The sequence below is a fragment of the Amyelois transitella genome, chromosome 29 (assembly GCF_032362555.1).
Source record: "Amyelois transitella isolate CPQ chromosome 29, ilAmyTran1.1, whole genome shotgun sequence".
Classification (NCBI taxonomy): Eukaryota; Metazoa; Arthropoda; class Insecta; order Lepidoptera; family Pyralidae; genus Amyelois; species Amyelois transitella.
The window spans coordinates 4,487,376-4,504,366 of NC_083532.1; the positions used below are offsets into that span (position 1 = coordinate 4,487,376).

Below are 16,991 nucleotides of genomic sequence, written 5' to 3' on the forward strand. Positions count from 1 at the left end.
GAATTACTTATCTATCAACATTGAATTTATACAAACCTATTGTTAATTTATATATCTGTAGACTTTAGTATTCTACATTTTACTGTAAAAATAAAACCATTGTATCATGTTTAGACATAGCTTTTTTCTATTTAAGGCAGGTAGGTAAACGGTCAACATAATTTTCCATCATAATATTTGCTATCTCGCTCTCATATTGTGCGAGTGATATAAAGCAATTTCATGATACCCGTTTATTTACCTGCCTGTGAAAAATAACTTAGTGTAGATAATAATAAAAATAATACCTTATTAGGTATTATAATTTCGTACTGTGTTTTATACTAAGTATAAATTTATACATTATGATGTTATATGCCATAGTTATACGCCTTTTCGCAGTTCCTATATGCTAACGCTATTTCTATTGCATTTAATCATACGAACTAAAGAATAATGAGATTAAGATCCACTGCAGGTCAAATTAGATCATTCTAAAAGCCACAAAATAAATGGGTACATTTAAAAAAAACATAAAAACTGTAGTGACTTTTTAGAATGAGCGAAGGTTTTTGCTAATTATCTTAATTAAAAAGTTATTATTTTTTAGGTACATAAAATTACGACATAATTTACGGCTTGTGAATTCCATAATCTCATTCTTGTTTAGTTCGTATAGTACTTAATCTACCTATTTAATGTATTTTCGTGAACTACAAGAATCTATTTATTTCTAGTGCACCATGCACTGTGTTTGCACATGGTTTGTACCTATGTTTCTAAATAAATGATTTCTTTTGTTTTTGCCCGCCATAAAATTTGCTACGTACTCCGGAGTACCTAACAGCGGTAGACTTTTAAAAAAATATATATAATCTTACCTCGTAGAACAACATTAAAAAGGTCCGCAAGCTAAGACCGCATGGTTATTGTTTTTTAATACTTTCTGTGCATGTCCCTTTTAAAAAAAAAACAAAAGTAAATTTTTCTTGGAGCCTTAAATACAAAATAAACATAACTTAAAATCTTATTCTAAATTATTTGCTACCAAATAGGTTCTACTCGTTTTTAATTGTAAAAAACAATGTTTTAGAGGAACTGACATCAATGAAAACAAAAATTTTGTTAAAATTGCATGCTGTTAGATGTATTTGTTATTTTGTTTAAAATAGCAATTCGTGTCTATCGGTGTTAGTTAAAATATTATTCGCATAAACTGTTTGTGTTCTAATAAATTATTGTGATGTAATGCGGTGGTTTGATTTTATTTTTTAATTGTGGTCAATTATTTTCCTTTACGTTTCTTATTAGGTCAGGCATAACCAGTTTTCTTAAGCATAACTACTTGTCAGCGGCTTTGTCCCCGTGTAAAATACTCAATGTCTTTCATACTTCACACTTTATGCATCTATGCAGAATTTTAAAGGAGTTTGTTTCAGTAGTTGTAACGTAAAGTAAGGACGAACAAGCTCACTTTCATATTATTTATATTGTTAGTTTGGATGTACTCTGATCGTGATCTCTTCAGAAAGACATTAGTTTAAATTGTCAACGTTCATGAATAAGATCTGATAGGGGTGAACGTCTGTTGACAACTTTTTTTGTAAAAATAAGTTTTGAACCAAAAAGTTATTAATTATATTATAATGAAACTCGATAATTTATTTGGCATAAAAAATAACACATTTTTAACAACACAGTGTTCCTACAAAAAAAATATAATTCGCAAAATAGAAATGTCAATGTCACACTTAACCTATCACGTCACTGTCATTATCCACAGGGTACGCTACTACTCTGCGAAACAAAAACATTAACTTTTTTTTCACAAAATTCTTATAAAATAAGCTCAATTATTAGAATTAAGTCTTCGCAATGAGTGCGCCTAATGGGATGCTGTATGGCGGTGATGAAATCGGCGCGCTAGTATTCGATCCTGGCCACCATACCTTAAGAGTTGGATATGCCCAAGAAGACACGCCAAAAGCCGATATTCCCGCGGTCGTTGGCGTGGGACCAGCCACACATATCCCAGAACCTGAGGAGAAGGTCCCAGATGGAAATGTCACACAGAGCGGTAAGTAATATAAAGTTTTTAAGATATTGTACCTAGCTAATACAAAATATTTTGGTCATGCAAAGATGCTTGTTTTTAATTTGGACTATAGTTCTTACACTTTCTCACAGTTTCTTTAGCATGGATTCAATTCCAGTGCTATACAAATTACTTCTTAAATATCCAAATTGGTACCTTATTTATGTTTAACCTAAAAAGCTAGGAATGAACTAGTTAATTCACTGGTAATTTTCTCCTATTGCAGTAATGCGATTCTTACTTACCTTGAAAGTTGAGGTCTGTTAGCTTGAATCATGATTGTTGCATTAGAAATAAGGTTTTGTATATCTGTGGCGCAGTGGTGGTGCGCTTGTCTGTGACACCGGAGGTCCCAGGTTCGAATCCTGGCCAGATCATGATAAGAACTTTCCCTAATTGTCCTGGGTCTTGCTTGCATTTCTATATAATTTTTTATTATAAAATATACTACTGCCGAATAAGTATCTCGTAAGACAAGTGTTGAACTTACTTCGAGGCTAACTCATCAGCATAATCTGTTCCTCATATATTTATATTTATTCATTCAAATGTTTATTTCAAAATCGCCTCTTACTTTATCCCAAGAAAAGAAATAAAGAGTGCTCCTCTTTCTTAAGGATTAAAACTCATAAGAACGTAAAGGGATCCAAAAAAATAATTAAAAACATTCAACTCAACAGGCACCAAAGCAGGCGGAGAGCTCCGACACTACATAGACGTGACAGAGCTGCACGTGCCGAGACCGAACATGGAGATACAGACGTACATGAAAGACGGACAGGTGGACAACTGGGAGCTGTTCGAGAAGATGCTGGACTATTGTTACGCTAAAGTATGTGATGTGTTACATCGCCAGGCATTCTCCAGACTCGTTACATACATACATACATATATATAGTCCGTGTGGCCACTCCATCTCTATCCCGTGGATGTCGTAAAAGGCGACTAAGGGATAGGCTAACAAACTTGGGATTCTCTTTTAGGCGATGGGCTAGCAACCCGTCACTATTTGAATCTCAATCCTATCATTAAGCCAAACAGCTGAACGTGGCCTATCAGTCTTTTGAAGACTGTTGGCTCTGTCTACCCCATAAGGGATAAAGACGTGATCATATGTATGTATGTAAGTATGTGGTATACAACATCGCCAGGCATTCTCCAGACTCGTTACATACAGACATACATATATATAGTCCGTCTATATCCCTTACGGGGTAGACAGAGCAAATAGTCCCGAAAAGACTGAATGGCCACGTTCAGCTACTCGGCTTAATGATGGTATTGAGATCCAAATAGTGACAGGTTGCTAGCACATTGCCTAAAAAAAGGATCGCAATTTTATAGGCCTATCCCTTAGTCGCCTTTTACGACATCCATGGGAAAGAGATGGAGTGGTCCTATTCTTTTTTGTATTAGTGCCGGGAACCACACGGCACAGACTCGTTAATTATATGTATCTATGCAAAATTTCAAGAAGATTGAGTCAATAGATAGCTTTTGACAACAAATAAACTAACATAATTTTACATTTATAAATGTTGGGTTATAATAATTACTTCTACTACATCTCTTTCCCATGGATGTCGTAAAACGCGACTAAGGGTTAGGCTTATATACTTGGGATTCGTCTTTTAGGCGATGCTAGCTGGGCTAGCAACCTGTCACTGTTTGAATCTCAATTCTATCGTTAACTTTCAGTCTTTTGATGACTGTTGGCTCTGCCTACCCCACTGAGGATATAGACGTGATTATCTGTTGTTTATGTTACAATAATTACTCTTCTTTGCCAGTCCCAAATGAGAATGCTATAAAATACCGAGTTCATTACGCAGATTTTTTCCTATATTATACTTTATTATATATTAATAATATACTATTATCAGGTCATACGCTCCCCATCAGAACACCACCCGGCCCTCTTCACAGAAGCGGTGTGGACCACACGGCCAGCGCGGGAGAAGCTGGCTGAGCTGCTGTTCGAGAAGTACCAGGCACCGGCGTTCTTCCTGGTGAAGAATGCTGTAGTGGCCGCGTTCGCTAGTGGAAAGTCCACGGCCCTGGTGGTGGATGCTGGCGCGAGCCACACCTCAGCTGTACCGGTTATAGATGGGTGAGTTTGTAGATTAAGACATCACGTCTTTTTCCCTTACGGGGTAGACAGAGCAAATTGCCTTCCCTAGGACGTCGCGCTATTCAAGCCTATGTACAACTGCACGGTTTAATGATGGAATTGAGATTCAAAACACACGTTGCTAGCCCGCAGCCTTTTTCCTCAAGGAAAAACCTCGTACACATGTTTATTCGCATAGCTGAATTGAGATTCAAATAGTGACAGGCTTCTAGCCCATCGTCTGTAAAAAGAATCCCATAGCCTTAGTCGCCTTTTGCGACATCACTGCGAAAAAGATGGAATGGTCTTATTCTAAAGTGTCGAAAACCACACGGCACTATATAACACCCCTACATAAACATAAGTCTGGAACAATCAGCCGTAGCGTAATTATTTTCAGGAAAATCCCACCGCTGCCCCCTGCAAAAGTCAGTGTTGCGCGCCGTCAATTTTGGCGTTGGCGTTTTGTACTTGTAAAATTTGACAATTGCCATTATTTCTCTTCCTCATCCGAATATACATCAGCACGCAGTACACATTCTTTTATTTATATTCCAATATAAACGGTCCAGTAGAAGCGTGTGGTTCCCGGCACCAATACAAAAAAAGAATAGGACCACTCCATCTCTTTCCCATGGATGTCGTAAAAGGCGACTAAGGGATGGGCTTACAAACTTGGGATTCTTTTTTAGGCGATGGTCTAGCAACCTGTCACTATTTGAATCTCAATTCTATCATTAAGCCAAATAGCTGAACGTGGTCATTCAGTCTTTTCAAGACTGTTGGCTCTGTCTACCCCGCAAGGGACTTAGACGTGACCATATGTATGTATGCAGTAGAAGCGTAGACAGTTAGAGTAACTATATAAAATTTGATGTATGTTTGTTGTAGTTACGCTCTGGTCAGCGCGGCGGTGAGGTCTCCACTGGGCGGCGACCACCTCGCGGCACAAGCTAAAATCATGCTGAACAACATGCATATACAGATGTTGCCTATATATAGTATACAGGTAAGATTTTTTTTTTTGTGGAGAGGATGAATGAAAACAGGTTGACTAAGCAGATGTACAAGGAGAGTGTGGAGGGAAAGGTCGGAGTGGGAAGACCTAGACGAACGTATCTTGATCAAATTTAGGACGTCCTGGTAAAGGGTCAGGTCAAGAGTACCCGAAACCGCTGAGCTTGCATGAAGAGAGTTATGAATGTGGATGAAGCGAAGGAAGTATGCAGAGATCGTGGCAAGTGGAAAAAGGTAGTCTCTGCCTACCCCTCCGGGAAAGAGGCGTGATTTTATGTATGTATGTAAGATTTTCATCCTTTTAGTTCGTTTTTTATTTTGTTTTCTCCCTCCTGGGTTTAGTCCCGGTGATGATACACATCATCACTCTGAAGAGGAGCCCAGGTTTCATCAAAAACCGTCCACTAGTTCCGGAGAAAGTACAAATAAAAGAACAGACAGATTTTTATTTTTTTGTCAATCTGGGCCGCGTTTGTGTGGGTAATATTTATATTCCGCTTAAATCAATTCACCACAATAATGAATTCTCTTGTCCCACATTTCTAATCCAAGTTCGGCTATTTGTGAAGTTGACGTTATTGAAAACAATGCCGCAGTGCAGTCTGTTACCGCTTCTTCTGCACTGACGCTTTGGAAGCGTCAGTAAACTTTCGTTTTAAGTAATTAATTTGACGTCAACCAATGTTGTGAAAGCAAAAAATATGACAATTATTAAGTGTAGTTGGAATTTCCCATAATAATGAAAAAAAAAGAAATTCAATTTACATTTGAACTTAACCGTTCTTATATGAGCGACAAGCTGTGCCCGCTACTTCGTCCGCGTAGAAAGTTATTTTGGGCATCATTGAAGCCCTCAAGGACGAATAATTTTCGCCGTTTTTTTTTCACATTTTCCATTATTTCTTTGCACCTTGTAGTCGCAGCGTGATGTTATATATAGCCAAAAGCCTTTCTCGATAAATGGTCTATTCAACGCATAAAGAATTTTTCAATTCGAACCACTAGCTCCTGAGATTAGCGCGTTAAACAAACAAACTCTTCAGCTTTATACATAATATTAGTATAGATGGAACGAATTATAACTAACTAGCAATCCGCCCCGGCTTCGCACGGGTGCAAAATTATAAATGTTATTATACATAAAAACCTTCCTCTTGAATCAATCTACCTGTTACAAAAAACCGCATCAAAATCCGTTGCGTAATTTTAAAGATTTAAGCATACAGACAAACAGACTAAAATAGAGACTTAGACCTAGGCTGTTTTATACTATGTAGTGATAGCATTACAATTTGTCCACAGAGTAAAGAGGTTATAAGGGAACGCGAGCGCGCCAGATACACCCTCAAGCCGCTTCCCGCCGGCTTGACACACTCCTGGCAGCAGTACATGCTGAAGAGACAGTACGAGGACTTCTGCCACTGTGTTGCGCATGTAAGATGACATTTTATTTTTTTTTATTTTTTTTCTATCTGTAGTCATATGAACATAGAGGCAGAAGAGAAAAATGGAACGAACCTGCGTAACAAAGTTAAGATTCACGAGTCTTAAGTTTGCATAGCGTACTCGAGCCTGGTGTCAAAGTTAAGTCTCACAAGTCTTAATTTGATAGAGTACACTCGAGATTGGTGCCATAGTTAAGACTCACGAGTCCTTTAATTTAACATGTATACTCGATATATTGAATATTACCGACGACATCTGAAATACTGAATATTATATATAACCTCACAATTCCGCTGATAAACTAACCGAAATAAATTCGTTAATTGATTGTCTGTTTTCGACGGACGAAGTTACGTACAACAGCTAGTCTAGTATACATATAGTTCGTTTAGCAGATCGAAATTTCAAACTCTATTCTATCATTAAGTCAAACAGCTGAACGTGGCCTATCAGACTTTTCAACATTGTCGGCTCTGTCTACCCCGCAAGGTGTATACACTTGATTAATTGATTACATGTATGTATGCAAATTTCAAACAAATTAAAGTCCTTCTGTCTTATGTATGTATGTTTGTTCACCCAGGTATCAGAAAGTCAATACGACGAGCGAACTGCCGCTTCGGTGCCGGGCACGCATTACGAGTTCCCCGGCGGTTACCACCAGGACTTCGGCCCGGAGAGGTTCAAGCTGACCGAGTGCTTGTTCGAACAGGCATTGGGTGCGCCGCATATTGGTAAGAAAATACATACACACACACACATATGGTCACGTCTATATCCCTTGCGGGGTAGACAGAGTTAACAGTCTTGAAAAGACTGACAGGCTAAGTTCAGCTGTTTAGCTTAATGATAGAAATGAGGGAAAAGAAAAGGGTATGTTGAGATGGTTCGGTCATGTGGAGAGGATGAATGAAAACAGGTTGACTAAGCAGATATACAAGGAGAGTGTGGAGGGTCAAAAGTACCCGAAACCGCCGAGCTTGTACTCTCGACCTGACCCTTTGCCAGGACGTCCTTAATTTGATCAAGATACGTTCGTCTAGGTCTTCCCACTCCGACCTTTCCCTCCACACTCTCCTTGTATTTCTGCTATATCCTAGGATAATGAATAAAAATTTTGAATTTGAATTTGAATATGTATGTGTGTGCGCGTGCGCATGTGTCAGTGTGCGCGGCGGCGAGCGCGTGCGACGCGGACGCGCGGCCCGCGCTGTGGGGCGGCGTGCTGTGCGTGGGCGGCGGCGCCTGCCTGCCCGGCTGGAGCGACCGCCTCGCCAAGGAGCTGGCCAGCAGGGCGCCCTCCTCGCACAGGTATTGCTTGTTACATACATACAGACATACATAGTGCATACATATGGCCAGCAGGGCGCCTTCCTCGCACAGGTATTGCTTGTTACATACATACAGACATACATAGGTACATCATACATACATATGGCCAGCAGGGCGCCCTCCTCACACAGGTACTACTACTTCTTGTTACATACATACAGACATACATAGGTACATCATACATACATATGGCCAGCAGGGCGCCCTCCTCACACAGGTACTACTACTTCTTGTTACATACATACAGACATAGGTACATCATACATACATATGGCCAGCAGGGCGCCCTCCTCGCACAGGTACTACTACTTCTTGTTACATACAGACATACATAGGTACATCATACATACATATGGCCAGCAGGGCGCCCTCCTCGCACAGGTACTACTACTTCTTGTTACATACATACAGACATAGGTACATCATACATACATATGGCCAGCAGGGCGCCCTCCTCACACAGGTACTACTACTTCTTGTTACATACATACAGACATACATAGGTACATCATACATACATATGGCCAGCAGGGCGCCCTCCTCACACAGGTACTACTACTTCTTGTTACATACATACAGACATACATAGGTACATCATACATACATATGGCCAGCAGGGCGCCCTCCTCACACAGGTACTACTACTTCTTGTTACATACATACAGACATACATAGGTACATCATACATACATATGGCCAGCAGGGCGCCCTCCTCACACAGGTACTACTACTTCTTGTTACATACATACAGACATAGGTACATCATACATACATATGGCCAGCAGGGCGCCCTCCTCACACAGGTACTACTACTTCTTGTTACATACATACAGACATACATAGGTACATCATACATACATATGGCCAGCAGGGCGCCCTCCTCACACAGGTACTACTACTTCTTGTTACATACATACAGACATACATAGGTACATCATACATACATATGGCCAGCAGGGCGCCCTCCTCGCACAGGTACTACTACTTCTTGTTACATACATACAGACATAGGTACATCATACATACATATGGCCAGCAGGGCGCCCTCCTCACACAGGTACTACTACTTCTTGTTACATACATACAGACATACATAGGTACATCATACATACATATGGCCAGCAGGGCGCCCTCCTCACACAGGTACTACTACTTCTTGTTACATACATACAGACATACATAGGTACATCATACATACATATGGCCAGCAGGGCGCCCTCCTCACACAGGTACTACTACTTCTTGTTACATACATACAGACATACATAGGTACATCATACATACATATGGCCAGCAGGGCGCCCTCCTCACACAGGTACTACTACTTCTTGTTACATACATACAGACATACATAGGTACATCATACATACATATGGCCAGCAGGGCGCCCTCCTCACACAGGTACTACTACTTCTTGTTACATACATACAGACATAGGTACATCATACATACATATGGCCAGCAGGGCGCCCTCCTCACACAGGTACTACTACTTCTTGTTACATACATACAGACATACATAGGTACATCATACATACATATGGCCAGCAGGGCGCCCTCCTCACACAGGTACTACTACTTCTTGTTACATACATACAGACATACATAGGTACATCATACATACATATGGCCAGCAGGGCGCCCTCCTCACACAGGTACTACTACTTCTTGTTACATACATACAGACATACATAGGTACATCATACATACATATGGCCAGCAGGGCGCCCTCCTCACACAGGTACTACTACTTCTTGTTACATACATACAGACATACATAGGTACATCATACATACATATGGCCAGCAGGGCGCCCTCCTCACACAGGTACTACTACTTCTTGTTACATACATACAGACATACATAGGTACATCATACATACATATGGCCAGCAGGGCGCCCTCCTCGCACAGGTACTACTACTTCTTGTTACATACATACAGACATAGGTACATCATACATACATATGGCCAGCAGGGCGCCCTCCTCACACAGGTACTACTACTTCTTGTTACATACATACAGACATACATAGGTACATCATACATACATATGGCCAGCAGGGCGCCCTCCTCACACAGGTACTACTACTTCTTGTTACATACAGACATACATAGGTACATCATACATACATATGGCCAGCAGGGCGCCCTCCTCGCACAGGTACTACTACTTCTTGTTACATACATACAGACATAGGTACATCATACATACATATGGCCAGCAGGGCGCCCTCCTCACACAGGTACTACTACTTCTTGTTACATACATACAGACATAGGTACATCATACATACATATGGCCAGCAGGGCGCCCTCCTCACACAGGTACTACTACTTCTTGTTACATACATACAGACATAGGTACATCATACATACATATGGCCAGCAGGGCGCCCTCCTCACACAGGTACTACTACTTCTTGTTACATACATACAGACATACATAGGTACATCATACATACATATGGCCAGCAGGGCGCCCTCCTCGCACAGGTACTACTACTTCTTGTTACATACATACAGACATAGGTACATCATACATACATATGGCCAGCAGGGCGCCCTCCTCACACAGGTACTACTACTTCTTGTTACATACAGACATACATAGGTACATCATACATACATATGGCCAGCAGGGCGCCCTCCTCACACAGGTACTACTACTTCTTGTTACATACATACAGACATAGGTACATCATACATACATATGGCCAGCAGGGCGCCCTCCTCGCACAGGTACTACTACTTCTTGTTACATACATACAGACATAGGTACATCATACATACATATGGCCAGCAGGGCGCCCTCCTCACACAGGTACTACTACTTCTTGTTACATACATACAGACATAGGTACATCATACATACATATGGCCAGCAGGGCGCCCTCCTCACACAGGTACTACTACTTCTTGTTACATACATACAGACATACATAGGTACATCATACATACATATGGCCAGCAGGGCGCCCTCCTCACACAGGTACTACTACTTCTTGTTACATACATACAGACATAGGTACATCATACATACATATGGCCAGCAGGGCGCCCTCCTCACACAGGTACTACTACTTCTTGTTACATACATACAGACATAGGTACATCATACATACATATGGCCAGCAGGGCGCCCTCCTCACACAGGTACTACTACTTCTTGTTACATACATACAGACATACATAGGTACATCATACATACATATGGCCAGCAGGGCGCCCTCCTCGCACAGGTACTACTACTTCTTGTTACATACATACAGACATAGGTACATCATACATACATATGGCCAGCAGGGCGCCCTCCTCACACAGGTACTACTACTTCTTGTTACATACATACAGACATAGGTACATCATACATACATATGGCCAGCAGGGCGCCCTCCTCACACAGGTACTACTACTTCTTGTTACATACATACAGACATAGGTACATCATACATACATATGGCCAGCAGGGCGCCCTCCTCACACAGGTACTACTACTTCTTGTTACATACATACAGACATACATAGGTACATCATACATACATATGGCCAGCAGGGCGCCCTCCTCACACAGGTACTACTACTTCTTGTTACATACAGACATACATAGGTACATCATACATACATATGGCCAGCAGGGCGCCCTCCTCACACAGGTACTACTACTTCTTGTTACATACATACAGACATACATAGGTACATCATACATACATATGGCCAGCAGGGCGCCCTCCTCACACAGGTACTACTACTTCTTGTTACATACATACAGACATAGGTACATCATACATACATATGGCCAGCAGGGCGCCCTCCTCACACAGGTACTACTACTTCTTGTTACATACATACAGACATAGGTACATCATACATACATATGGCCAGCAGGGCGCCCTCCTCACACAGGTACTACTACTTCTTGTTACATACATACAGACATACATAGGTACATCATACATACATATGGCCAGCAGGGCGCCCTCCTCACACAGGTACTACTACTTCTTGTTACATACATACAGACATACATAGGTACATCATACATACATATGGCCAGCAGGGCGCCCTCCTCACACAGGTACTACTACTTCTTGTTACATACATACAGACATACATAGGTACATCATACATACATATGGCCAGCAGGGCGCCCTCCTCGCACAGGTACTACTACTTCTTGTTACATACATACAGACATAGGTACATCATACATACATATGGCCAGCAGGGCGCCCTCCTCACACAGGTACTACTACTTCTTGTTACATACATACAGACATACATAGGTACATCATACATACATATGGCCAGCAGGGCGCCCTCCTCACACAGGTACTACTACTTCTTGTTACATACATACAGACATACATAGGTACATCATACATACATATGGCCAGCAGGGCGCCCTCCTCACACAGGTACTACTACTTCTTGTTACATACAGACATACATAGGTACATCATACATACATATGGCCAGCAGGGCGCCCTCCTCACACAGGTACTACTACTTCTTGTTACATACATACAGACATACATAGGTACATCATACATACATATGGCCAGCAGGGCGCCCTCCTCACACAGGTACTACTACTTCTTGTTACATACATACAGACATACATAGGTACATCATACATACATATGGCCAGCAGGGCGCCCTCCTCACACAGGTACTACTACTTCTTGTTACATACATACAGACATACATAGGTACATCATACATACATATGGCCAGCAGGGCGCCCTCCTCACACAGGTACTACTACTTCTTGTTACATACAGACATACATAGGTACATCATACATACATATGGCCAGCAGGGCGCCCTCCTCACACAGGTACTACTACTTCTTGTTACATACATACAGACATAGGTACATCATACATACATATGGCCAGCAGGGCGCCCTCCTCACACAGGTACTACTACTTCTTGTTACATACATACAGACATAGGTACATCATACATACATATGGCCAGCAGGGCGCCCTCCTCACACAGGTACTACTACTTCTTGTTACATACATACAGACATACATAGGTACATCATACATACATATGGCCAGCAGGGCGCCCTCCTCACACAGGTACTACTACTTCTTGTTACATACATACAGACATACATAGGTACATCATACATACATATGGCCAGCAGGGCGCCCTCCTCACACAGGTACTACTACTTCTTGTTACATACATACAGACATACATAGGTACATCATACATACATATGGCCAGCAGGGCGCCCTCCTCACACAGGTACTACTACTTCTTGTTACATACATACAGACATACATAGGTACATCATACATACATATGGCCAGCAGGGCGCCCTCCTCACACAGGTACTACTACTTCTTGTTACATACAGACATACATAGGTACATCATACATACATATGGCCAGCAGGGCGCCCTCCTCACACAGGTACTACTACTTCTTGTTACATACATACAGACATACATAGGTACATCATACATACATATGGCCAGCAGGGCGCCCTCCTCACACAGGTACTACTACTTCTTGTTACATACATACAGACATAGGTACATCATACATACATATGGCCAGCAGGGCGCCCTCCTCACACAGGTACTACTACTTCTTGTTACATACAGACATACATAGGTACATCATACATACATATGGCCAGCAGGGCGCCCTCCTCGCACAGGTACTACTACTTCTTGTTACATACATACAGACATACATAGGTACATCATACATACATATGGCCAGCAGGGCGCCCTCCTCACACAGGTACTACTACTTCTTGTTACATACAGACATACATAGGTACATCATACATACATATGGCCAGCAGGGCGCCCTCCTCACACAGGTACTACTACTTCTTGTTACATACATACAGACATAGGTACATCATACATACATATGGCCAGCAGGGCGCCCTCCTCGCACAGGTACTACTACTTCTTGTTACATACATACAGACATACATAGGTACATCATACATACATATGGCCAGCAGGGCGCCCTCCTCACACAGGTACTACTACTTCTTGTTACATACATACAGACATAGGTACATCATACATACATATGGCCAGCAGGGCGCCCTCCTCGCACAGGTACTACTACTTCTTGTTACATACATACAGACATACATAGGTACATCATACATACATATGGCCAGCAGGGCGCCCTCCTCACACAGGTACTACTACTTCTTGTTACATACATACAGACATACATAGGTACATCATACATACATATGGCCAGCAGGGCGCCCTCCTCACACAGGTACTACTACTTCTTGTTACATACATACAGACATACATAGGTACATCATACATACATATGGCCAGCAGGGCGCCCTCCTCGCACAGGTACTACTACTTCTTGTTACATACAGACATACATAGGTACATCATACATACATATGGCCAGCAGGGCGCCCTCCTCGCACAGGTACTACTACTTCTTGTTACATACATACAGACATAGGTACATCATACATACATATGGCCAGCAGGGCGCCCTCCTCACACAGGTACTACTACTTCTTGTTACATACATACAGACATACATAGGTACATCATACATACATATGGCCAGCAGGGCGCCCTCCTCGCACAGGTACTACTACTTCTTGTTACATACATACAGACATACATAGGTACATCATACATACATATGGCCAGCAGGGCGCCCTCCTCGCACAGGTACTACTACTTCTTGTTACATACAGACATACATAGGTACATCATACATACATATGGCCAGCAGGGCGCCCTCCTCACACAGGTACTACTACTTCTTGTTACATACAGACATACATAGGTACATCATACATACATATGGCCAGCAGGGCGCCCTCCTCACACAGGTACTACTACTTCTTGTTACATACAGACATACATAGGTACATCATACATACATATGGCCAGCAGGGCGCCCTCCTCGCACAGGTACTACTACTTCTTGTTACATACAGACATACATAGGTACATCATACATACATATGGCCAGCAGGGCGCCCTCCTCGCACAGGTACTACTACTTCTTGTTACATACATACAGACATACATAGGTACATCATACATACATATGGCCAGCAGGGCGCCTTCCTCGCACAGGTACTACTTGTTACATACATACAGACATACATAGGTACATCATACATACATATGGCCAGCAGGGCGCCCTCCTCGCACAGGTATTGCTTGTTACATACATACAGACATACATCGTGCATGCATACATCGTGCATACATGCATCGTGCATACATACATCGTGCTTACATACATCGTGCATACATACATAGTGCATGCATACATCGTGCATGCATACATCGTGCATACATGCATCGTGCATACATACATCGTGCTTACATACATCGTGCATATATACATAGTGCATACATACATCGTGCATGCATACATCGTGCATGCATTAATATATACGGAACAAATTACACAGATTGAGTTAGCCTCGAAGTAAGTTCGAGACTTGTGTTACGAGATACTAACTCAACGATACTATATTTTATAATAAAATACTTATAATACCCAGGTCAATCAGAGAAAGTTCGTTTCTCATCATGCCCTGGCCGGGATTCGAACCCGGGACCTACTGTGTCACAGACAAGCGCACAACCGCTGCGCCACAGAGGCCGTCTTAAACGTTAAAAGTGGTATAAAAAAAAAGGGACTGTTTTTTTATATTGAGATTAACAGATTTTATTTTTACGGCGGACGAAGTCGCCGGCAACAGTCAGTGGTGAATATCAGGCAAGGCCGATTACTTTAATTATAATGTTAAACTGAATATAATTAAAAAAATTACAGGCTAAAGAGTCACACAGCGCCGTCTCATAATGAAAGAAGATTCGCCGCTTGGATCGGTAAGTTATACATTTATTATTCTTCTCCAACCGTGTAACAATTTCTGAAGCTCGAGGTGCGTCCATTTTTCATTTATTCATATAATCACGTCTATATCTCTTGCGGGATAGACAGAGCCAGCAGTCTTGATAGGTCACGTTCAGCTGTTAGGCTTAATGATAGATATAAATGATAGCTTTTGTCCGCTATATCCTGGATTGGGTGAGTCAGGCTTTTTACACGAAGCGACTTTGGTAATGACCTCCGAAACCATTGCACGGGAACCTTATCTGTATTAATAATAATAAAAGTTTATTTATTTTCTCCACAATAAACAAAGTATTAACCTAGTTACAGTAAATAATATATATTGTTGTAAATAATATTTATTATTGTTGCGGTATTGAATTATGATTGAAGCTGCACTACATGTCTGATCCCTTAGTCGCCTTTTACAATATCAATGGGAAAGCTAAGTGGTCCAATTCCGGGAGCCACACGGCACATCTGATTTTTTATTATTTATTTTGTGATAGTTGTCTGTTGAGGTCAATAGATGGCGCTTGCAATTTTAACGCTTGTTTTTTATTTTCAGGCGGTTCAATCCTCGCGTCCATAGGATCGTTCCAGCAAATGTGGATTTCATCCCAAGAGTATGACGAAGGCGGCAAGGGGCAACTAGAAAGGAAATGCCCTTAAATTAATCAAAAAAGAAATAATTTAGCTTTATATAAAGCGTGTAAGGAACTACCATGTTTATCGCCTCGATAATATTTGAGGGCGCAGAATATCATAGCAACTTTATGCCAAATCAAACTAAATAACGATCTTATTAGAAGTGTATTAAATTTAAAATCTAAAAACAAAATGTCTACTGCTATCTCGCTCGTTATAGCGGACAGTTCAGTTCGCGGGGTCGATAAAAACATCTTTTTTTTAAATACTTACATATATGTGTTGTATAAAAGGACAGTGTCGCGTTTACTTTGTATGTGTATCGTATGAATGAGAAAATAAATTTTAATTTTAATCCATTGTGAATAATTGATTTATTTTGAATTTTTTTTTTCAGGCGTATTAATAAATCCATATTAGTATTTATAAATGCGAAGTCTATCTGTCTGTTATATGCTCAAACCATAGCCGTTGTTTCATATTA

General features: G+C 41.2%; 1 protein-coding gene across 1 annotated transcript; it reads left to right on the plus strand.

Moving 5' to 3' along the window:
* The first annotated feature begins 1,726 nt into the window (after positions 1-1,726).
* On the plus strand, positions 1,727-16,857 carry LOC106138584 (actin-like protein 6A). The gene is made up of 9 exons (XM_013339767.2): positions 1,727-2,056; positions 2,755-2,906; positions 3,958-4,184; positions 5,076-5,193; positions 6,504-6,635; positions 7,231-7,381; positions 7,814-7,958; positions 15,797-15,852; positions 16,428-16,857. The coding sequence occupies exons 1-9, from the start codon at positions 1,855-1,857 to the stop codon at positions 16,529-16,531; spliced, it is 1,287 nt and encodes a 428-aa protein (XP_013195221.1). The 5' UTR covers positions 1,727-1,854; the 3' UTR covers positions 16,532-16,857.
* The last annotated feature ends 134 nt before the right edge of the window (positions 16,858-16,991 follow it).